Source organism: Gopherus flavomarginatus, chromosome 5 (genome assembly GCF_025201925.1).
Source record: "Gopherus flavomarginatus isolate rGopFla2 chromosome 5, rGopFla2.mat.asm, whole genome shotgun sequence".
NCBI classification, from domain to species: Eukaryota; Metazoa; Chordata; order Testudines; family Testudinidae; genus Gopherus; species Gopherus flavomarginatus.
The window spans coordinates 149,076,909-149,102,070 of NC_066621.1; the positions used below are offsets into that span (position 1 = coordinate 149,076,909).

A 25,162-nucleotide genomic window follows, 5' to 3' on the forward strand; every position below is an offset into this window, starting at 1 on the left:
TTCGAAGGGCAAGTCCTGAATAGTTTGTTGTAATTCAGGAGGAAGACCTGAGACCTGGAGCCAGGAGATACGTCTCATTGTCACTCCTGATGCCAGAGTTCTGGCTGCCGAGTCCGCTGCACCCAGAGAGGCTTGGAGGAAGGTTCTTGCCACCTTTTTACCCTCCTCAAGTAGGGCCATAAATTCTTGACGGGACTCCTGGGGAAGAAGCTCCGTAAACTTTCCCAAGGACGCCCACATGTTAAAGTTATACCTGCTTAGGAGGGCTTGTTGGTTTGCCACTCTAAGTTGAAGGCCCCCGGCAGAATATATTTTGCGGCCTAAGAGGTCCATGCACCTAGCCTCCTTTGACTTAGGAGCAGGGGCTTGCTGGCCATGATGTTCCCTTTTGTTCACTGATTGCACTACTAGAGAGCAAGGAGGTGGGTGAGTGTAGAGATATTCATACCCCTTTGAGAGGACCATGTATTTTCTCTCTACTCCCCTGGCTGTGGGGGGAATCGAGGCTGGGGATTGCCAAATGGTGTCCGCATTTGCTTGTATGGTGCGGATAAATGGGAGAGCCACTCTAGTAGGTGCGTCAGCTGAAAGGATGTCCACTACAGGGTCCTCTATCTCAGGGACCTCCTCCACCTGTAAGTTCATATTTTGAGCCACTCGTCTCAAGAGGTCTTGATGGGCCCTTAGATCAATTGGCACAGGGCCTGAGGAGGATGTTCACACCACCGCCTCGTCTGGCGAGGAGGAAGAGGAGAGGCCAGGGACTATAGGGTCCTGTAGGGGCTCCTGTCCTTGAGGAGCATCATTTGCGTCAGGTGGGACCTGGGCATCTGCAGGTGGTATCAGAGCCTCATCCGTGCCCATGGGGAGGGGGGTGCAGCTTACTGTCGCCTCTGGCACCCGGTGTTCTGACCGGGCCGATCGTGGAACCACTGAAGGAGCACCTTGTGCTTGGTGGTATGCCCACAGTGTCCAGAAGGACCAGTGATGGGATCCTTGCTCGAGGCTCTGGCTCTCTGGAAATATACGGCTGGGGACATCCAAGTTGCGCTCCTGTGGATAGGAAGTGCTACCAGCCTGTGATAACACCGATGTGTGTCTCGACGGCCACGGCAGTGCTGATAGACCCTGAGAGGGAGCCCCGGTTCTGGCTGTTCTTTCCTGGGGCGGTACCGGAGAGTGGTACTGGGAGCTAAAACGGTACCACGAGAGAGACCGGGACCTACGACTGTAGCGGTGCCAGGAGATTGACTGGGATCTCGAGTCCCTTCGCCTGGAACGGCAGCGAGATGCACAGTGCCGGGAATGGTGCCGGGAGTCGGATCGGTACCGTGACGATTTGGCAGGCGAATGGGCGGCCGAGCGGTGCCGCGAGTGTGACCAGTACCACGATGGAGAGCAGTACCGGGACTGCGAGCGGCATCGGGACCGAGATCATCGGCGGGACCGAGATTTTGAATCATGCCTCTCGGTGGCTCCCACAGAGGGCAGCCTCAGCAAGGCAGGCTTGCCAATAGATTGGATGACCCACACCGGCAGTGCCGGGGGTTGAGGCAGCGCAGTCTCTGTCATCGCGATCAACTCCCGTGCCATGGAGAAGGTCTCCAGCATGGATGGGAGAGCGAGCTCGACCACAGTATGAGCCCGGGGGCTTTTGGGCACCAGACTCAACAGCCCTTGTGGGACTGGAATTGACGGTGCCGCACTCAGTGGTGCCACACTCGGCAGTGCTGCGGCAGATGACAGTGCCGGGCGATCCATTGTCAACGGGTGCTCCTTCTGTGGTGCGGGTGGCGCCGAAGCCACCGGAGCGCTGTGTTGTTTCCTGGGCTGCGGGGACAGGGAGCAGTGCCGAGCAGACGTCGGTGCTGGTGAGGGTCGGTGCCGTGGACCGTTTGTGGTACTGGAGTAGTCCGGAGCCGAAGGAGTGCTCCTCACAGATGCAGTCTGTTGAGCGCTCGGTACCGACGTTGTAGGACTAAGTGCTGCCTCCATGAGGAGCTGTTTCAGTCGAAAGTCCCACTCTTTCTTCGTCCTCGGTCTAAACGACTTAACAGATGTGGCACTTTTCAGGAAGGTGGGATTCCCCTAGGCACTTGAGGCAGGAGTCGTGGGGATCCCGTACTGGCATCGGCTTCTGGCACGCCGAGCACAGTTTGAATCCCGGTGCCCTGGGCATTAGCCCAGCACTGAGGTGGAGGAAAGGGCTAATCCCCGATCCCCCCTTCAAACTATATACACTAACTATATATACACGACAACTAACACTAACTACAACTGTAAAAACTCGAACTATAAACAAAATTAACAGTAAAAAACAACGAGTGAGCTAGGGAAGTGGAGATCAGCAAAGCCGCGTTCCACAGTTCCAACGACCGTCACGGGCGGTAAGAAGGAACGGAGGAGCTGTTGGGTTGGCAGGGCTGTATATCCGGTGCCATAACGGTGCCACTCCAGGGGGCGACCCAGCAGACCCACCGAGTGTTGCTAGGGTAAAAATCTTCTGATGAACGTGCACGCGGCGCGCGCACACCTAATTGGAATTGATATGAGCAAGCACTCGAAGAACTTTTATGCTTTTACACCACCTAGTGTTAAACAAATGACTACCTGTAGGCAAAGGGGCAGAGTTTTATTATAGCTGCTTTGGGAATCACCTTTGTGTTTCCTGACTTATGTACATTTAAAATCTCTACCATAATATTTGCTCTGTGAAGGAGATCACAAGTTGGAGAAATATTAGCTGTATATTGTTGATCAGCATCCTGATATCACCGCAATGGGCGCAGAATAAGAACTTAAATAGAACAGAGCAGGAATAACAAGAAAAATGATGTGAAGTTCTACTGGAAATAAATTTGGCTACAAACTGCCTTAATTACAGCTGGTCAATTTCATGACTTCAACTTCCAGTGTTGTGTCTCAGCAAATAGCCACCAAAGAACAAGAAACTGAAAATGTAGTGTGGGCTATTGAACTATTCCGATAGCCCATGTTGTCAGGCAGAAATAAAAGTTTTCTTAGTCTTCCTTCCACAGCGTGAATGAACAACCCTGTCCTGCTTCACTGGACTATTTTTCAGAGTGACTATAGAAATCCTTAGTGAAAGTCTCCAGTGAAATCCAGTCCAAAAAAGAACGAGAAGGACATTAAAGAAAATCTAAACTTTCAGATAAATGTTGTACAGAGTTTGACCAAAGCAGTTCCATATCCAAGGAAAATAAAAAAAGGAATAATTCTAGCCTTTATCCTAATCTCCCTTCCTACTAATTTATGTTAGGGATTTGCCACATACCACAGTAGTTCTTGGAAAAACTAACTCAGAGGAATTTCTGGCTAATGAAGAGAGATGACAGTAAAGTAACAAAACTAAGTTACATTCATCATAGACAATACAGAAATAATTTTTGTGAAATATGATGAAATTCAAGCATGGGGAAAGAAAGATCCCATACTCACTGTGGAACAGGGGGTATGTAAGCAATTCATAGACTGACTTGAAGGCCACTTGTACTCCCATTCACCACTTCACAGACCACTTATTCCCATTTACACTGCACAACATCCATGTGGAAATCACAGCAAATACATACTTTCACAATACATCTCTACCCCAAGAGAACGTGGTCCTCAGGAGCCACAAAATCTCACCGTGTTATAGGTGAGACCGTGTTATATCGTGGTAGTGAGAGGAACCGCTCCCCACCCCAGCTCACCTCCGCTCTGTCTCCGCCTCCTCCCTGAGTGTGCCGCCGCCGCTCCGCTTCTCCCTCCCTTCCAGGCTTGCTGTGCCAATCAGCCTGGAAAGAGGGGGAGAGGGAGAAGCGGAGCGGCAATGGCATGCTCAAGGGAGGAGGCGGAGATGAGCTGGAGCGGAGAGCAGTTCCTCTGCACCACCTCATTACTTGCTGTGGCCCTCCCCGGGGCCCCCCTGCCCCAGCTCATCTCCATTCCATCTCCTCCCATGAACGCACCACAGCTCCGCTTCTCACCCCTCACTCCCAGGTTTACCGCGCCACTCAGCCGTTTGGCGCAGCAAGCCTGGGAGGGACGAGAAGCGGAGGTGAGTGGCATGCTCATGGGAGGAGGCGGCGGAGCGGAGGTGAGCTGGGGCGGGGAGCGGTTCCTCTGCGCCCCTTCCTTACTTGCTGCAGCCCCTGTGCCTCAGCTCACCTCCACTCCACCTCCTCCCATGAGCTGCGGTGTGCTCGTGGGAGGAGGTGGAGTGGAGGTGAGCCGAGGCGGGGGGCGAGGGAGGCCCAGGGATGGCCGTAGTAAGTAAGAGGCAGATGCAGAGGAACCGCTTGCGGTAACACAAATTCGGATATAACAAGGTAAAGCAGCCCCGTCCTCCTGAGCACTACTTTACTGCGTTATATAGGACCGCATTATATTGGGGTAGAGGTGCATTATTTTTCCATGTACTTCTAGCTATGAATACAATTTACTAGCTGGAAATAGGGAGGAGGAGGAGTTACCACCATGCAAAAAGTCCTCCACTGACCACCAAAATGTGGTTTGTGGGCCACATTTTGAGAACTGCTATAGAAAATATTTAAAATGCAGATGCATCTAACTCTTGTTCTTCAGCTGTAAGTGATAAAGATTAAAAGAATTACATCCAAGCATGACACCTGTTCCCGGATTTAACTCAATCTAAGAATTCAGGGTTCTGTTAAAGGAAGTCTTAAAAATTCGTGCATTTTGGAAGCAATTGTTGTGGCTTGTGAAAATACATATTAATATATTACATTTATGGAAACATCTGTAGAGAATGATAGAAAGATTAACGGATATATATAAAGCGTGTGTATTTTTTCAGCCACTGTCTCCATAATGTCTAGAGAACATACATATTTCAAATTAAATGATACATTCAAGCTTTATTTTCAGCTATAACTTCCAGGAGGCATTATTCTTTCAGACTTGACTTTGCAGCTTTGTAATAGCCCTACTAAACTTCAACTTTCATTAGAAGAAACCTATCAATTTTTACACAGTTTCTCTAGCTAAAGAAAACACATGTTCCATGTGGACTGCAAAAGGTTCTTAAACAACAAAAGAAGGCTATATTAGAAATACATTTATTATAAAAATCCAAAGAAGAATCAAATCTCTCGTGTCTATCTATTAAATAAAACAAAAAGCGTTTCATTAACAAATTAAAGTCCAAACTGTTTTCTTTCTTCTCCCTAGCCAACCTCAGCTGCTTCAGGGATATGATTTTCCTGAGTTCTGCTAAAAACTCACCCACTCTTCCTAGAAGGTATACAAAAATAACTGCAACTGCAATGTTCCTACATGTTTATGCAAAAGTTCATTGTTCCTCCTAATTCTGGCAAAAGCATTCATTTACCATTGACATTTAATAAGCAGGATGTGTTCACCTATAAGTAACAGCTGTGCTTGGTTTTTAAATGCTGTATTTATTTAAACCCATACATGTTTATAGCTTTCCAAGTCTTCATTTCCCCTTTCCAAAGATTTGTGCCAATTTGGATCCTTTGTACTTAACTTCTCCATTGAATATGATGGTTCAGTACCATAAAGCTGATCTCGACAAAGCTTCGGCTTTAAGGTGACAAACAGTTTAAGTTTGTAACCCCTTTTGATTTTTATTGGATTATTAAATATGCATACACAGAATAATATTTAAATTGTACTGGTGAATAACTACTGGGTAACTTTTTTTCTTCCTAAAGAAAACCGACTTCTGCCATCTTGTGGTCAAATGTACAGATAGGAACACAGATGTACTTGGTGCAGGAGCATGCCCTTTGTTCTGTCCCAACTACATTTAAAAAAAAAAAAAAAAAAAAATTCACAGAGCAAAATATTTTATTTTGAATTTTAAAAGAAAAAATTAGGACTTTAAAAACTATATTTCCCGTTTCCAGCCTTCATCAACTTCCTGGGGGAAAGCAAGGGCTGAGGATGCTACTTTGCTAATATTTGGAGCAGAAGCAGAAACACAAAAAAACCACTGTGACAGCGTATGTGTGTTAACAGAAGTTGTCCCTTCCTTCTGCTCCCTCTCCTAAGGGCTCCATTTGAAGAGACTCCTACCACTGCTAAAGGAGCAATAGGCCTGTTGTCTGATTTGGGGACATGAGAGCAAGACAACCAGGTGGCTCTGGTTGCAGGGAGGGCCTTAGAGGAGAAAGGATGCCAGACAACTCCCCTCCTCCATTTTTATGTGCTCATCCATAACTGATTGCAAAATTCATACTCTGAGACTCTCACACTGAGACTTTCTATTTGGTCTCTGGTCCAAAAAAAAAAAAAAAAAAAAAAAAAAAAAAAAACAACTACAACAAAAAACACCTTTTAAGTGTCAGCAAAATCCTTAAGACATTTTGAGTTTTGTGAAAATCTGGGAAAAATACATTAGCTATACCGTCCTTCTCTAGATTCCAAATGGGTTTTAGTCTTTTAGTTTTCCTGCATTTTTTAAATGGAAAAAGCTGAAAAAGTCCCTAGTTAGCTGACTTAAATTAGAATGTGTGCTTAAACCCACAACGCACACTTTGCTAAATGTACACTTAGGACAGAGCACATTTCCTCAAAAGCACAAACACACAGATTTAATGAGCTTTCCTATCATGTATGCACAGTAGCAATGTTTTACATCATTCATAACTAATTTTTTTAGTCCACTGTTATGGATTTAACCCCCGAGTCCTATGAGTATGAGGAAGTTAATTGTAGGTACAGGGCTCTTCAAAGAGGATGATTTACAGAGGCAGTTTCAAACTTCTGTAAATAAATTATTGAGGCAAATATCTTAGTAAGTTGCATAACCTGACGACACGTTTGTAAATATTAAATGCAAAAGGTATTTGTTAATGTAGTGTTGAGATTTCAGTTAAAATTTTAAAAATAATGAATGCAGAAATTAAGGTACCTACAGCAACGTTAACTTCGGACATATTGTACATGAGAGTATCTTTCAATTACTATTCTTACCATTATTATTATTATAAATTGCTACATGTCTTAATTAACATTGCTACAGCAATGTTAAATTAAAAAAAACCCAACATGGATGCCAAATTTAACTTTGAACCCTTAAGACTTGCATGTACAAAAGTTTTTGCATTTAATTTTTGGTTTTGCCTTATTTTTATTGTCTAATGCAGTTGTAAAACATTTAATTTAATTATTTGTCTCAGTAAAAATATAGCAATAATCTGCCCATATCATGTTAGCTAAATATCAGGTTGACTCATAGTGTATCTGAAATACACTCTACATAATGCTTTTATCAATCATACTCAAAATGATCTCTTACATAGCACATTTATCCATAGATAATATAGCACTTTATATCGAGTAAGAACCATTCTATATTAGCTGGCACCCTATCTCAGAACAGGCATAACTGGTACTATTCTGTTCTCTTCATCTTCCCCTGACCTTAACTTTGCTTCATCCTCTCTTGAGCAACAGCATATGCTCTGCTGCTATAAGAGCAACACTTTTGGTGGCAACTGGGACTAACATAGTTCAGTAAACTAGAACTATTTGCATATTGTAAAGCTATTGGCTAAGAAACATTGAGGTAAGAAATAAATATTTGATCCAAAGAGTTCTGATTGTTTATCTATAGAACTAAGTGATTCCAAGAATACCTTGCTCATCCAAACTGGATCAGTACTGTGTACGCAGAGACCTATATATGTATATAGACACCTGGATGCTGTTTGGACTCAGTTGTGATAAAAATAGGTATCAAACATAGAAATTTACAGTAAATGTGTATGAAGAGCAAAACAGAGTGGTGGGTTTCAATGCATGTACTTTAATATCAGAATAGATGCGTAAAGACATAGATTTACCTTGCTGCTGTGTTACTTCAGATTTATTTCTCACATGAATGACTCGGGATCGTACTGGTTCAACTTGCACAACCTTTTGGCTCTGCTTCTGTATATCAGTTATTAAAACCATGTTATAATTCTGATTTTTGTTAAAAATACAATAAAAACAAATGCAGTTTTAAGAACCATTTACTTAGCACTTAAAATTGTGAAAAGATTCATAACTTCTTGGTCTCCATTTCAATTTTAAAATAATTCAACTCTAATTTGCCTTTTGTAACCATTTATTTTCTTTGACAACAAACAGCATGGCAAGCTGTTCTCTGATGCGATTCCCATGCAGCCAGTAGACATGAGCAGGCACCATTTACAGCTGAAGACATGGAGGCCCTCAATTTTTAATCAAAGGATGTGACAGAAACAACTTGTCAGGGGTTCCTTTGTCTCATTCCTCTGCAACCAAGAACTTTCTCTTTCTCCTGTTTACAAGAATTGAAGGGTCTTGGAGAAAAAAAAATTCACTCTATACAGGGTTTTCAATTTAGAGGAAGCAGCTGAAGTAGTCTTTAAGATCACTTCCTGGAATCCTCCTCAAGGCCCATCTCTGCCACAACACTTACATAAATCAGTTAATGACTAGGCTGAAGGACAGACAGATCAGGATAGTTCACTCTTATAACAAAAAATGCAATGTATATACTACCAATGCTCTTCATATGTTGTATATTTTTATTGTAAGCTCTTTGGGGCAGGGACTGCGGCACAGAGTCATCCTGCTAGATAAATGGACGGTCCATAAGAAATGCAGAGCATGGTGGGAAGTAGATTGCAAAGAGACATGAAAACATACAGAGTTTAAGGATTATCTGAATAAAATGCGAAATCCAGTTTATCAATTACATTGTTCATGTAATAGCTGAATAAAAGAATTCACTGAGACTTCATGGGGCCATGTCTTTACATGTATTTCAGGCCCAATTCTACTTGGGGCCTTTGGATGCTACTGCACTATAACTATAAAATAATAATAGAATTTCCTGGATTTTGGCTGCACTCAGGCTCATATACTTTAGTCACCAGAGTCTCTCTCCAGAGGACACGGAGGAACAGCAGTAGCGATATCTTGCCCCCAAGACTAAAAGAAGGAAAGGTAAGGAGTAACTTGTTCTTGTAAAATCCCTGTTTTATTGCTTAGAGCTAAGACATCCACTTCAAGTGGACCCCCAGAGATATTATTTGTGAAGTGTTCAATGTTGTACAAGATACAAAGTTAGTCCCTGTCCCTTGAGAAACCCATTTGCAGTGACTGATGAGCCCAGAGAAGAAACACTTACTGGAGGTTCTGGAGCCAACCAGTTAGTACAAGCTCTAAGATACTATCTACCTATCTTAGGTATCCATCACCTTACCTGAGTACTAGGCTACCACAGGTTTAGCATAGGGTGGGCCCACATATCACTGCAGGAGGATGAGGTCTCCTTGGCTGACCTGTGGTCTAGAAGAGTCTCCTGCACTGTACCTTTGCCTGCCACATCAATTTAAAAGGTAAATTTTCCTCCTGCACTTGCTCTTTTTATCTAGCTGCTCTGAATGGCAACAGAGTTCCTAACCATTTACAAGCAAGGCACAAATGCTATGCATACTTTACCTCTGGAAGATCTTCTGATAGAGATGTTAGTCTGTTATTTGTTTGTGCTGTTTGAGGAGCAGGGTTTAGGAGTGGCTGAGACTCCAATTCAGCCATGCTCATTGGACCATGACTAACATCTGCAGCATCTCCAAGAAGTTCTGCTGAGATTATAAAACATAAATGTTAACAAGGAAAAAGAATCCCTGATTAAGTCCAAATTAGATCCACAGTCTCCCAACTACCAAATGTTTGTACCTAGGCTCATCAATGAGACATTCCATAGTGAAGTGAATGATTCTCTCTCTACCCACTCATGTTTTCAATAAAGTTCAGACTAACAAGGTGGTGGCTCTTTTTATTTCTTTGTGTATATACCAACATCAGAACTCTCTGTACACTGTGGTGGAATAGTAAGATTTTTTTTTAAGTTGTTCAAGGTGAGGTTTTTTAAATTGGTATTTAGAACCCCCAGGCTTTCCATCAGTATAAAATAATTTTAAAGCTGGTAACATTTTAGGCAATTAATAATACCCTTTTAGTTTTCCTTGATGAAAGGAGAAAGAAAAAATCTCAATGGAAGTGAGGGAAACAGTTTTATGATCTGTAGATTTCTAACATGGGTAGACCTTACTGGTGGCTCCTTAGTGGTTACAGTTCATCATGTCACTATGTACTTAATGAGCTTTATTCCTCTTAATGGAAAGAGAGATTGGAAAGGCTTCTTCATTAAAGTGTTTCATTTTACTGTGTGAATGAACAGAAACCTATGAATAGTAATTGGAAAAAAAAAAGTAATTTGCTATGTAATCCATACAGTTTATCACACTTGTGCAGCCTGCATGAACATTAAGCATCTTTATGAAAAGTATGCTTACAGTTCATGAACTAACTCTGTAGACCAGTTATCTCGCCAAAACTAAAACACTAGTCTGAAACCTAATTAGTGTAAAATGTTGCACTTGGGCTGAGCCTTCGTATGACATATTTCAGCCTGTGGCTAATTTTTATAGCCAAATTATTAGGCACTGGAATACAGAGATATATAATGGAAATGCTGATAGACCTTTAACTATATTATGGTGAGTCAAGTAGGCAACACTATAATTTCTAAGCTCTTGGAATTGACATCAAGTTTCTATTATATGAATAAAATCAGGTCACAAGACTGAAGATATATTTCTATGGTCTGCAGTAATCTAAGATATAACAACAACAAGTGAGTGACTCATTTTGATGTATAAGTTCAATACCTATTGTAAGAGGATATGATTGACAATTCACGTCTTTCAGTATGCACATGTAGAGTTACGCATGGAAATATATGACCCATTATAGCCAGGTGATGTAGTGGTTATTTAGTTTTACTGTTAAATATAATTCTTGTAGACTACACCACAGGCACTGAGACTGTAAGAAAAATGGCACTTAACCCTAGCTGTTGACAGACTGATGGATGGATCCACTCACACAACACATTAGGTATACTGAGGAATTAGCTGAAAAATGGCAGCAATTCAAAAGGTGATAATCAACAGTTTAATTTTTTTCCTGGAAGAGATTATTTTAACTTGAACAGTTTCTGTGCTGTCTTTGGTTGCACTGCCAAAGCTATTAGGAAACAAGATCTTTTGTTCCTCCTTAGTACTAAAATACTGTTTACGTCAGAAGTAGGCCCCAGCTTTCCTAGGAGGTTATTTTCTTAGCAATGCTCTCTGAATAGCTTTGCTCAATGTTCAGTGGCGGTCAAAATGCAAACAGAAAGTTACAATGTATTAAAGGGATGTAAAAATAATACTGAAAATATTATCTAAAACAATAGTGCATTCCCATTTGGAATGGCGTCCACTTTAATTAAAAATGACATAGCAGAAATAGAAGTGATTCAGAGACAGACAACGAAATGGCTGCCTTAAAGGATCAATTTATCCTAGAGAACACCAATTCAAATCTGATCCAAGTCAACAATGACCAAAAGCTCTTAGCTGATAGTGATCACATGAAATGTGTGAATTGAGTCGGCATCTCTGTCCATTTCTTATTGGACAAATGTCCACAATACAAAATCATGATCCCAAAAAGAAACAGTTGCTCCTCTCCTGACAGTCTCATCAGAGGTGTAAAGTTTAAATCAACATGTAAACTGAATTATCTTCTCAACTCTAGAGAGTTACTGGTCTTGTCTACACCTAAGCTTGCATTAGTATAACTACATTGATTTAGCTGAATCAGTGCAAGTTTGTATGTAGACACTCGTATTTTGGTTTCAGAATGTCAGTTTAGCCTAATCTGGTTTTAAGCCAAACCAAAGACTGCAAGGTGCTCAGGTATGATGGTGAAGGGGGCCATACAAGTACACCTCTACCCCAATATAGTGCTGTCCTCGGGAGCCAAAAAAATCTTACCGCATTATAGGTGAAACCGCATTATATCGAACTTGCTTTGATCCGCTGGAGCGTGCAGCCCTCCCCCACCCAGAGCGCTGCTTTACCGCATTATATACGAATTCATGTTATATCGAGTCGCGTTATATCAGGGTAGAGGTGTACCAGAAAGAGAGAGGGAGAAGGCAGCATGTAAAAGCTTGCACTGCCAGTACTATACCAGTTTTATGGACTTTAGCTTCAAGGACTGTTTGTTAATCTAGCACTTATGGTAACTAAATTCACCCTTAAAGAATAGAAGAGACATGACAACTAGGTTTTGTGTAAGTAAAGGACTATTTGGCACTATTCTATTAAATATTGCATAATCCTTTAGTGAATGCCACATGTCACCAACAAGATTGAAGATGTTGTTTGAGACATGCCAAAGCACTCAAACTCCACCCTGCTAAGCTGGGAAAGACACAATCCAGCTTGAGGTAAAGAGAGGTGCCTTGGTTTTTAGTTACTGGAGATGGAAAACCTGGAAGCCTGATGGAATCAGTTAAGGCCATTGCCAGCATAAACGGAAAACAGATTTATAACAATTCATAAGGAACAACTAATTTACTAACTTCCCTCTATCTAACCCCTCCTCCTATGAAATGCTTCAGAGAGGAGAATATGGGCTTATTTTATCCCATTAGGAGATGTGGGTGAAACAGCAAGTGCAGCTTCACTAGAAAAATGACCAACTACTGGCAACAAATATCAAGAACACTCCCTCCTTCAATAAGTTTGAAAATGTTTTAGCCACTAATGTGGGGAAAGGCAGTTTTCAACACCTAGCAGAGACAGTATGCAAGACCCTTCATCATACTAGGTGATGTTCAACACCATGTACCAAAAATGTGCTCAACACAGTTCCAGTCTGTCTGCACTACATTCTGACACATTTTCCATCCCATCATGCTCTCCAGTAGATAATACTGAGGAAAGATCATGTTCTAGCTTATACCTGTAACCCTGTCACACTCTCCTGGTGATGGTACACGGTGGGGTCTCTGTTCAGTAACCAGCCCAGCCACCTGGTCTGTATAAACTGAATGTCCCATCAGAATACTTTCTGCTGCTCTAGTCAGTCTAGGTCTTTGGCCTTCACTAAGTTCTCCAACACTATTATCAGAATCCTAGAGAAAACAGAGAAGCACATTCAATGAATCACAACAGGTATCTTTCAAACTATGTAATACTGTTTAAATATAATATTCTTTAACATACATGTACATAGCTGTATACTATCTGTGCTGTATAAAGAAGACCACAACCTGAAAGACTGATATATGACCACAGGGTGGAATATAAGACCTACCTTTATCATTGGACTGAATCGAGCAATGGAGAAATTATTTCCTTTGTTGCTAGTTTGCCAGGAGCTGAGATGTATTGTTTTAAAGAAGAGAATCTTCAAAAAGTTAGGTATCCTTGCATCTGATGAAATGGGTATTCACCCACGAAAGCTGATGCTCCAATACGTCTGTTGGTCTACAAGGTGCCACAGGACTCTTTGCTGCTTTTTCAAAAAGTTACTATCATAGAACTGGAAGGAACCTCAAGAGGTCATCTAGTCAAGTCCCCTGTACTCATGCCAGGACGAGTATTATCCAGACCATCCTGACAGGTGTTTGTCTAACCTGCTCTTAAAAACCTCCAGCGATGGAGATTCCACAACCTCCCTGAGCAATTTATTCCAGTGCTTAACCACCCTGATAGTTGGGAAGTTTTTCTTAATGTCCAACCTAAACCTCCATTGCTGCATTTAAGCCCATTGCTTCTTGTCCTATGCTCAGAGGTTAGGGAGAAAAATTATTCTCCTTGTAACAACCTTTTATGTATGTGAAAACTGTTATGTCCCCCCTTAGTCTTCTCTTCTCCAGCCTAAAAAAACCCAATTGTTTCAATCTTCCCTCATGTCATGTTTTCTAGACCTTTAATCATCATGAGTATTTTGTTCCTAGAGGTAATCTCATATGCAAGACAGTATGCTTGCACTAGAGTTGCCAGAATCTGTAGAGGCATTTGTTAGCACATTGTGTGACTAGGTTGAGGACAGGGTATGAGAAGGACAAAGAAAAGCAATTAGAGCTGCATTTGTAATTACCAATGCTGACAAGAAAGTGTCACTAAGATTACAGCTGGAGTAAGAGTTGATAATACAGAATGCTCTTCAAATAGTTCATCTTCTAATCTCATTACGCAAACAAAATAAAGATCAGGGACAGTTCAGGCTAAGCAAGACAGAAGGAATAAATTGGATATGTTCCAGGAAAGTCACAAAAAGCAAGAAATTGACCTAAATACAGGTATTTCATGAGTTATGTGGCAGTGTCTTCCCAAGTTCTCTCTGTCTGAATATCCTTCCAACCCCAGCCAGGACTGTGCAATCAGTTCATTCATCTTTTCACTTACACAAAGTTGGCAACTGGCTGCAGACTTTTGAATTGAAAATACCTAACAGCATCACAGAAATATTACCGGTCTAAACTTTTTTAATATAGACTGATAATTATGTTTTTCAGATAGCTTTTAGGTAAATAGAATGTTTTGCTGTTCTTCAGGTCAGTACAAAAGAAAGTGAGATTTAATCAAGTGTATGAAATCCTTTGTCACTATCTATTCCCTAGATCTCCCCCAAACCATCCATCTGGTCGTGACTGCCATAAACTTCTTGCCCTTTCAAAATGGCCAGACAAAGCATGGCCAGACATTTCTGGAATACTTCTAAATTTTCACATAGTGGAGACTGGTATATATGATGTTACGTACAGCAAAAAAATTAATTATAAATGGAAGAGAATTTTAAGTCCTTAGAAGCCTGAAGTAGAACCAGTATTCTCCACTGAAGAATTTCCTTCCGGGACAAGAGGTTGGATAAAACTTTTAGTTTTTCCTTAAGCAAAAGACACTTCAAATTTTTTTAACGTTCTTTGTACCATAAAATATCATTTCAGAATGCCTGGTATTTTTGCTTTAATTCCAAATAGCAATGAAAAGGAAATAAGATACCTCAGAGTGGTAAATTACTTCGTGTAAAGCAACTGGTGCCTGATTTAGTTTAGCAAAAAGAGAGAGAATCGGATCTCTGTGGTATCCCCTAAGGGGTCTTCTCATGACCTGTCCTTCACTGGGAGGATCGTAATCCTAAAACAAAATTAAAAAACATTTTAGTAGTCAGATCATCCTTAGTGTAGAGATAACTGTACATTATTTTTATAAACCGTCTCCATCTTCTACTACAGTTACCGATATTAAAAACATTTGTAATAAAAGTACAAACACTTCATAACAGGGAGTTTGGCAGCACAGCTTCCTCTCTTTAGCAAAAGAAGGGCACAATCAATATATTAAGAGTTTTGATACACAAGATCTTAACAGTTTGAGACAGAAAAGACCTATTAGATCATAAAGTCCTATCCCCCAGCAAATGCATAATATAGCCCAGATGCAGAATCTGGTATTGAAATTATTATTAAAGCTAATGTTAAAATTATATAATACATAGGTTAAGAAAAGAGTGTCTGTACATCTGGGTATAGTGCTTAAATTATCCAAAGGTACAAAGGTTGATTTAAAATACATAGAGAACATAGTCAGCAATAACCCAAATTGGATTAATAAATTTAACAATACAGTTTAGATATTAGCATCCAAATATTTGACTATACTTGTTCTTAGCCAAAAGGCTAAGAATGCAAAAATATACATTCAGATTCCTGAAACATTAATCTTCAGTAATTTCATGTGGATGAACACTGACATGAAAATATTTCTATTGTTTGTTTTTTTGTTCACCCAAGGCTTAAGAGGAAGATTGTCTCCATAGAAACTCTTCATTCCCAGCAGAACAGAGTAGACATGGGTAATAGAATTTTCAGCAAATTTTTACTAACCACTCCTTGCAGGTAGGTGACTGAATATTTAGCCAGCTGCATGAAACTGGCAGGACTGATAAGCCAATGTTGCCTTTACTACAGAGAACCTAGGATGGTGGAACAACAACACAGGAAGATCGTGCAGCCAGCCAGAAACAGATACCCCTTTTTCACTGAAATAGCTAACCTGCTAGTAATTGTTTTTTTGCTCCGGATACTGTGTGCAATTGGAGGGGTATGCCCTCACACAGACTGCTCATCACGAGGTACTTGCTTCCACTCCCATAAATTTTTTTTTTTTTGGCTTGAATGTTATAGTACTACAGTACACATTACTAGTCTATATTCCAACATCTTCCTTCTAAAAGCCATCACACAGTCATAGAGGGAAAGTCCTAGGGTTTTCTGGAGGAAATATGTTTAAAAAATGTTCAGCTTTTTGGCTTGGAAAGTTTAAAAGCCAATGGACTAAGGTAAGGGGCAGCCAAGCTGAGGCAGAAGTCAGCTAAAGCAGCTTAAAACTTCACTAATACATGTAAGAATTTAAACCTACAAGAAATTAAAAGGTGCCTCAGAATTGAAGCAGTTTAGCATGCACCCAATGTTCTAGACAGTTAAGATGTCTCAACCCTTCAAAATACAGATGCAGTGAAATGCAGCCTTTGGACATTCTCAACTTTAGGTCTACAAGACAGATTCTCTTCAAACTTGCCTTGCTTTTTATGCCTGAAAGAGACTTAAATCATAGCACAAAACAACTTTGAAGTTTCTAGTTTCAGAGATGTGAAGTATGAGTGTGTAAAATGTTGTACTGGAACGTGTGACATAAAAGAAAGAAAGAGAGAAAGAAAGAAAACTGTCTCTGCAGAAACAGTCTTCGGAGTGCACCACTCGGTGATGCACATCCTAGAAATATCCAAAGAACAGCGATCACGGGGCTGTGCACATCTTCCCTTATGGATATGAACATTTAGTTCACAAGGAAGATTTCAAACAGCTTTAGTGCTCTATCGTAATCATAATCATCAGGTAAGTGGTCCAGGATGGGAAGACTTCAATCCCAAGTGTGAAAAATTGTACCTGGTCTTCACTATCAGATTGAACAATTAGCTTCTCTCTCTCACACATGCATCCTTCCACCCCGCAGTCCCAACAAATTACAAACTATATAATAAATATGAACAGATTAAAAATATGGAGCAAAGAAGTGAGCATAAGGAAAGGAACTCAGATCAGAGTGACAGTACATGCAGACAGATCCCCAGAAGTCAAGAGTTTTCTAAATGCTTTTGGGACTTGTGCTCAGATGTATTAAAAAACTTGCTGTGCTCTTTTTTCTTTTCTTTTTTAAAAGAAGAGTGTAATAAATTATTAGGGTGACCTGAAACAGAAATAGGAATTGTGCCAGAAAACTCACTTCTAAAATATGTTTCTACTCAGAAAAAATACAGGCAAACTCTTCCATTCTTTAAGTATGAAACTCCTTTTAAATAAGTATTTTTACTAGAGTCAACAGTGAGTAAAATAAACTTTTTTCATTTCAGTAAGTTACATGTGATGAGAAGTATCATATGACAAGGAATAATAATAATGCTCTGTCATTTTGCTTAATACATCATTTAAGTGGTAAAAAATGAAATTTGGGTAAATAATACTGTATTTCATATAAGCTGTTTGAGTGTTAAGCATGTATTACATATTAGATGAAAAGGTTTGAGTGATTCCACTTTTAATCCAACTATGAAAATCTTCCAAGCAAGGCAGTAGAAAAAGAGATCTCTTATACAGGACTCTCTAAAAACTATAGTGGATGCTACTCATGAATAATTGCCTTATGAATTAATTTGCATGAAATGTATATTTTCTCTTTGGAAGTTTGAATTCTCTTCAATATTTTATAGCTCAGCAGTCCATTTCTTTCATGAAGTTTAAATAAGTGGATAAGTTTATCAGAGGACATCTTATCTAATAAACTTCTCCAACTAAGGTACTATGCTAAATTCAATTTCCTACTCAACTATTTCCTTACCATTTCATTTGCATCATGTAGCGTGCTAGTTAAACTTTCACTGAGGTTTGGAAGAGACAGTCCTCCTTCTGCTAACGCTGAAAATAAAAATTGCGGGTTTTTTTTAAAGTTACAAGCAGAAAATATCCATTTTTATGACACGCAAGTTAATGCCATATTTTTCCTTGTTTGCAGTACAATGCTCTAATAAAGTTACAAATTTCTATCTATCAAATGTGTCTCACTCATAAGAACAGATTTTTAGTCAACAACAAAAACATTCTGACACTTTGGAAATGTAAAAAATGTGCCTTCATTACAATTTGTTCCTGGTACTTGTGCAAAACAGAATAATCCAGCATTTCAAAAAGGCAGCCCTGCGGCCACTAGGGGCTTTTTGTGCGGCCAGAGCCTCCTCGGCGGTGATTAAGGGGGCAAAGCCATGTTAACAAACATACAAATATCACTTTTCGCAGAAACAGACTTACTAGCTAGCAAATCTAAAAAAGACAACAACACGCAAAGTACATTGTCTGTTTCTATTTTGTTTAGGTTCAGTTAAAAAATAGAGACAACTGTACATTATTATTGATTCTGAAATAAACCCTACATAAATAAATTACAATTATTTGGACACGTACATGCACATATTAATTTTTTTTCCTAACATTGAGTATTTTAGGAAAAATTGCCAGAGTGGCCACCAGCAAGAGTTTCACCAGCAAAAAAATTTCTTGTGAGACTCCCTTGAATAAACTAAACAAGTTCTTAGTAAGATTAATTTAAGTTAATTAGTTTAATTATCTTCTTTCATTTATTTACAATTCATAAGCAAACACTTATTTCATTCTGAGATGAGAAAAAACGATGAAGTATCTTACATGTGCCCAGAAACTTGAACAGGAAGTTAAGGAGTACAGACACAGTAGACTCTCATTGTAGGCTTACCAGAAAAAAATATGAAATTGAATGCTCTTCTATTAAATTGTGAGAGTAACTCTCACACGAACAGCAAAGAAAAACATGTCTAAACCAACCCTAAACTAAACAGATTCTTGGAAGTTAAATTACCTCTTGCAGCCACCAACTGTCCATAGCTAAATAAGACCTCGCCTTCTGAGATAGGCTTGTCTGCAGTTTCTGTTTCTGTGACAGTTAGGCTGCTTTCATGTGTTGATGGGCCAGAACTAGGAGTATGCACAGGAGATGGGACCCTTGGTTCACAAGGAAGTGACTCAACGGGTCTAACTGGTTCAGGAGAAGGTAAAATCAACATCTCTGGTTCTTCATCTTTAGCCACAGACATTACACTAAAAATGTAAGAAAATATTTTGTTACTGCACCAAAATGCACTGCACTAAATCTTAAACTCAACATTGTAAAGAAATTCTAATTTACAAAACTTTTATTAAAAGAAGCAGCACAGTATTTCATGGACTGATGTGAATAAAAACTTAAAAATAACCTTATCAATGAGCTCTAATGATCTATCTAAAAATTTGCTTATTGTCTTTTGTCATAAAGGAGTTACTTCCATTAACATAGTGGCAAAAATAGTTCCCTATTTGGTAAAACGATAACAAAAAAGCACTTCAACAGAGCAAAATCTGTTACTAGTAGTTGTGACAAGAACCAGCTCACTAAATATTTTGTCAAATACGATTACAAACAAGTATTGATAAAATCTGGAGGAGGTCGTGATTTTCTTGTACCTGTTATTTAAATCAGCCTCTAATTCTATTTACTGAATTGTTTATCCCAACACTTCATGATATATACATATGGTATTTCCCTAAAGTTATTTACTATAGAGGAAAAAAAAGGCAAAATTACTTGGAAGAGAAATTAGATAATATATTGATTGTTATAACTCACACAGCTCTTGGATGGAGAGTTTCTTCATTCAAAGGACTGGGTTTTTCCTCATCCAGAGGAAGCTCAGCATCACCCCATGGATTTGGCGGTTCTGGGCTTCCCATTCTTGTTGCATCAGAGCCATGTTCTGATACAGGAGGGCTTGGAGTAGTTACTCTAGGAGGTGTATCAACTGGAGTAACAGCAGGTGTGCAAATAGGAGTAGTGGCAGCTGGAATGTCAAATCCTACACAAGAAATCAATCACAAAATTCAGACTGGCAAGTAAAACAAATAGTAATACTCAGGCAAGGTCAAGTTATTTTGTTTCATAAGACTTTCATATCTTACCTGAAAACATTGCAAGAGTTGTGGGGACTAAACTAATTTAAATAAATGGTTAGCATTTAGCAGGATTAGACAATTGCCTATAGCTCCCATTGACTTCAATGTGATTTGTGGGTGCTCAGCACTTCTGAAAGCCAAGCCAATCTATTTTGGGTGGCTAAACATGGATTTAACAACATTAGGCATAGATAAAGAAGCAAAGCTATTTCTCTGACATGGTGAGAGGAAAAGGGACGACTCCCAGAGACAATGCCAATGCAAATTCTGTCTGGTCAAGGCACACCTGATGCCCAATGGAAAACAAAAAAGCATATATTTTAAACAAATTAACTCAAACCTTTTAAACTATGTGAGTTTCCACCTGCTCTCTCAGTGGAAACACAGACCCAACAGTGGTTATTCTCAGAGATAGTATCTTTGGGGGAGAAAATATTCCATGCCATAAATTAAAGTCAATAGACATCAGTACACTTGTTCCATCTCACGTTTAAAGACCATTTTCGTTACCTTTTTCTGTCATTTGTTCTTGTTCCCCAACATCTCCACTAATTTCTGTCACAGACGGAGAAGAAACTGGAGTTTTTACTGGAGCTGGTTCTTTTTCAGGAAATGGTGTATGAGGTGGTGTAGCCAATGGAGTAGACACCACAGACTCCTGAAAAAAATTAAAGAAAAAGACGTATCATTGAAAGTCCAGTAACACTGAGTGTTTTTTCCAGTTAAGTATGACCTCCTGGAACTCTTCCTAGCAAGCAAGGGCACTTGAAAAACCTTTTCTAAAGATAACTTGATCAGACTCCCCAGTGTCAGAAGTCAGAAATCCTGGCTCAAGGTACAACAAGATGCCTTCATTCAGTGATCAAATGTTTCAATCTGTAGCCTGTCAGAATTAGTCATTCCTCTCTCCACCAAAAGAGGAAGCAAATTTGTCTCTACCAATAAATAAAACTCTTGTCTCTCCTAAGTTTGTTCAGAATTGCTGCCACCAGAGGACATCTCGGAAGAGTATAACTGAAGGTCTACACATCCTGAACAAGAAAAGTTTGGTCCTCCACTCCCTCATCCACAGAGCACTCATGGAGATGCATAACTGCAGGATAAGGCTATCCACAATTATGTTTCCCTTCCCTGAAACATAAAGAGCCACCCAATGTTTGCATAATTTGAGTCAATGGCATTTACTGCCCATTAACCAGATGCAGCAGCACTCTCTCCAATAGTACAATGAACTGGTTCTGTTTCAGTGAAGAAATTGCGCATTTAGATTCACCTCTGCATCAACGCCCCGATATCCTTGGCACATCAGTGCAGATATTTCCACAACTACTTGCTTCTTATGCTATTCCCTTTGTATGCAGTGTTGCTGTAGCTGTGTTGGTCCCAGGATATTAGAGACAGGGCAGGTGAGGTAATGTCTTTTATATTGGACCAACTGCTGCTGGGGAGAGAGACAGAGAGAGAAGCTCCAGAGATTACACAGACCTTTTCTTCAAGTCAGAAGAAGACCTGAAGAAGAGCTCTGTGTAGCTAAAAAGCTTCTCTCTTTCACCAACGGAAGCTGGTCCAATAAAAGATATTACCTCAGGCACCTTGTCTCTTTGATTCTCTTTTTAGACAGACAGACATTCTCATGACACACTGGGTCCGGAATCTCCACCACACACAAGAAAGGATGAGGGAGCTGGTTGCAACTCCTTAAATCCTGCTCTGTCTGCCCCTAATATAAGTGAAGAATTGTTGAGGAGCAGCTCTAACGTACACAACTGCTGTAAGGCACACTCAGTAAACTCCCTTAAATATGGATAATCAAATCCAATATTACTATTCCCCTCCTTCAGAGACCAATTTTATGTGCACAGCATTTTAAAAATAAATGTAGCAAACTTCAAAAGAACTCAAGTTTTGAAAAGTGAAATCGGTTTAAATCTTGTTACTTATTGGGACTTACTGTAACCAAGAAGCCACAACATGCTTGTTCTGATTCAGAATCACTTTTCAGTGTCTTCTGATTGCACATAACCAAAATCCCGGGATTAAAAAAATAAATCCTAACACCCTCATAACTACAACTGGAAACAATAATAAAATTCACTCTTACTGGCAAGACTGTCGTGCTTTGAAGAACATTTGCAGCAGGAACTGCTTTCTGAGCCTCCCTGTCACCCAGCATGACGGCAATAGTCTCAGTAAGAGCTTCATTCACAAAATGACTAATCATTTCTGAGTTCACTGGCACACCAGCGCTGACAAAGAGCTGAAATCCTCCACCACCTGCTGCCTCAACTAAAAAAGAAAACACACAAAACCCAAATTCAAGTTTTACTCTTGATATGGAATGTATCATACTGCAGAGATGTAACAATATGCTCAGCAATTTGCATCTTCAAAGAACTTTACATACATTAATGAACTCTAAAGCACTCTTCTGAGAAAGTATTATTCCTATTTTACAGATGAGAAAACTGAGGCAGATGGCTTGTCCAAGGCCACAGAGGGAGTCAGTGTAAGGGCTGAGGTGAGACTGTGGGAGTCCCTATGTCTCTCTCTTACATATGTTTATAAGGCAGGCATTTATTTGATATGCCTTTCTTCACAAAAGAGATAAAGATAGTCACCCTTGTAGCCTAGCAAAAGTACAATCCTTCCATGATTTACATGGAAGGAGGTCTACCAGAATTTGGTTTGCAAAGCTGGCCCATTTGTGGAATGTTCTTTATCAATTAATCAGGGAATTTGCTTTTATTGGCCTGATGAACCCTTTCTTCACCTCCGCATGTGCACAAACACACATCTTTTCTGTGCATTAGTTGATCAGTTTTGTACACCTCTTATGGTTTAGACAGTTAAAACTCCCTAACCAACCTGTTAAAATACCTTTTAGCTCAAATTTGAGATGGACAGCCTTTGGTCCCATCTGCATTCAGGCTGGAAAGCAACTGAGTACAACTTCAATTCCTACTTACCAACGTCAGAGGTTACAGCCTCACTCTCTTCACTGTCTGATGCACTCACACTGGGCACTCTTTCCTGCTGGACGGGGTACATCCCGCTAATAATTCGTGCCATTACTTCTTGTTCCACCCTGACAAAACAAAACTTTGGTATTTCTACCAGCAGTCTCTGAGACAGCCAAATGGACAGCATTCTCAATATATAGAGAAAACTTAGTAAGACAAAGGGAAATAGTTAAAAAAACAAAACAAACGTGTGTTGATTATGTATTTCTTGCTGCTATTTTATTACCTTCACCCTGACAGGAAACTCACCAGCTAATCAACCTATTTTCTAAAGTTTCCCTCCTTTCAATGATTTCATCCAGAATATCAGCTGGCTGTTGAGAAGCAGGAGCAGTTGGGGGAAACGGAGGGCCATTATATTTTGGAGAAACAACTTCAGTTTGTCTATTAAATTCCAGGATTGGTTCAGACAATTCTGGGATTCTATCCTCCTCCTCCTGATCCTAGTTACAATAAAAGCAAAGAGACAGCCTTAAGGATTTTTGCGTTATAAAACAGTTACAGTTGTGTTATACTATACTATGCACATGCTTTCCTTTTACCATTTTGCAGTTAATATACAATATTTCAAGACTACCAACCCATAAATCTGTGCAGTTATAGTGGTACAGAAGTAATTACATAAAACAGGATTTAGGTCTCCTGCCTGTGGTGCATGAGGCAGGAAGATAAAGGATGACTGCAATACCTTGGAAATGTACTTGCAACATTTTAACTGAAGAAACAGTGGGTGAGGTAGTATTTTATTGGACCAACCTCTGTTGGTGAAAGAGACAAGCTTTTGAGATTACACAGAGCTCTTCTTCAGGTCTGGGAAAGGTTCTCAGAGTGTCACAGCTAAACACAAGGTGGAACAGACATGGAGTAAACACATGTTGCAAGAGGCTAATTAAGATGAAGCAGGCAGTTCACAGTTCTACAGTCATAGGATAGAAGGAGGATTAATGGGTTACAGATTGTTGTAATGAGCCATAAATCCAATGTCTTTATTAAGTTCATGATTTTTAGCATCTAAAAGAGTTATTAATTTTAAGTTCTTGTGTTTGTCTTCTGAAGGCGTTGTGCGAGGTCAGATATGAAGTGATCATTTTGTGAAAAATCTTCACCCACGGGTGATAAGGTGTTTTTTTCTTTGATCATTTTTCTGCGTGAGTTCACTCGAGAGCATAGAGATTGTCTGTTTTACCCACATAATTGTTAGTAGGGTGTGACACTGACAGACCAGGTGCCAGCTCATGACAAGGCCACTAGGCCTCATTAAGCACTGAACCAGTCTGGCTCACCTGTGTGTTAGTATTGTTAAAACAGACATTAAGTTGATAAGAATGTGTATAGTGTTTAAACTTGATGAAACACCTGTAGGATGCTGCATGTATTGACCTCATTTATAAATTCTCTAGCCCAGAGGTCGACAACCTTTCAGAAGTGGTGTGCTGAGTCTTCATTTATTCACTCTAATTAAAGGTTTTGCATGCCAGTAATACATTTTAACATTTTTATGCCTCTTTCTATAAGTCTATACATACAACAATAGTTTAGTTACATATTAAAGTAAATAAGGTTTTTTAAATGTTTAAGAAGCTTCATTTAAAATTAAATTAAAATGCAGAGCCCCCCTGACCAGTGGCCAGGACCCAGGTAGTGTGAGTGCCACTGAAAATCAGTTCACGTGCCGCCTTTGGCACGCATGCCGTAGGTTGCTTACCCCTGCTCTAGCCCATGGTATAAAGTTACACTGGGTGTTTTCATTGTAAACCTCTGTAACTGTGTAACTCGCCAGACAAGAAAGCAGCATTAATTAGTGTAAAGTGCTGGTCCTGCACACAGGAAGGTCCACGGAAACCAAATGATTGTGAAATATCAAAGGACAAAGACTTTCTTGATTGCCCGCCCTCCTCCCACCGCAAACACGAAGAGGAGACAGGAGCCAACACTTGTTCCATCCGTTTGAACTCTAGGGGAAGGAAATAAAAATCCCTGACCAGAAAGAACTGCATCACTGTGCTGCTTGGAATTTGGAGAGGGCAACGTTTCTAAGCATAAGCAAGGCATCACCAAGCTACGTATCTTGGGTTACCCTGGAGGGCATATAGAGCTTGCACATTACAGTACCATCTATTACATTTTGAAATCTAAGAATGTAACTCATTTGTGTGTGTTTGCCTGCTTTAACCTTGTAAATAACTCTCATTTC

At 40.0% G+C, this 25,162-nt stretch overlaps 1 protein-coding gene across 9 annotated transcripts in view; it reads right to left on the reverse strand.

The window, feature by feature from the left end:
• Positions 1 to 25,162, reverse strand: part of KIAA0586 (KIAA0586 ortholog) — a 131,260-nt gene that overhangs the window by 42,835 nt on the left and 63,263 nt on the right. For 8 of the 9 annotated variants that reach the window (XM_050952505.1, XM_050952508.1, XM_050952504.1 and 5 more), the window contains 11 exons: positions 23,218 to 23,411; positions 22,915 to 23,033; positions 22,050 to 22,234; positions 20,459 to 20,606; positions 19,626 to 19,851; positions 18,822 to 19,060; positions 17,772 to 17,848; positions 14,877 to 15,011; positions 12,829 to 13,000; positions 9,469 to 9,611; positions 7,839 to 7,926 (listed from right to left, as the gene is read on the reverse strand). In XM_050952505.1, the coding sequence (XP_050808462.1) occupies positions 7,839 to 7,926; positions 9,469 to 9,611; positions 12,829 to 13,000; positions 14,877 to 15,011; positions 17,772 to 17,848; positions 18,822 to 19,060; positions 19,626 to 19,851; positions 20,459 to 20,606; positions 22,050 to 22,234; positions 22,915 to 23,033; positions 23,218 to 23,411 (1,726 nt within the window). The remainder of the gene's footprint in view (positions 1 to 7,838; positions 7,927 to 9,468; positions 9,612 to 12,828; positions 13,001 to 14,876; positions 15,012 to 17,771; positions 17,849 to 18,821; positions 19,061 to 19,625; positions 19,852 to 20,458; positions 20,607 to 22,049; positions 22,235 to 22,914; positions 23,034 to 23,217; positions 23,412 to 25,162) is intronic. The other variant, XM_050952503.1, reaches the window with a different exon arrangement.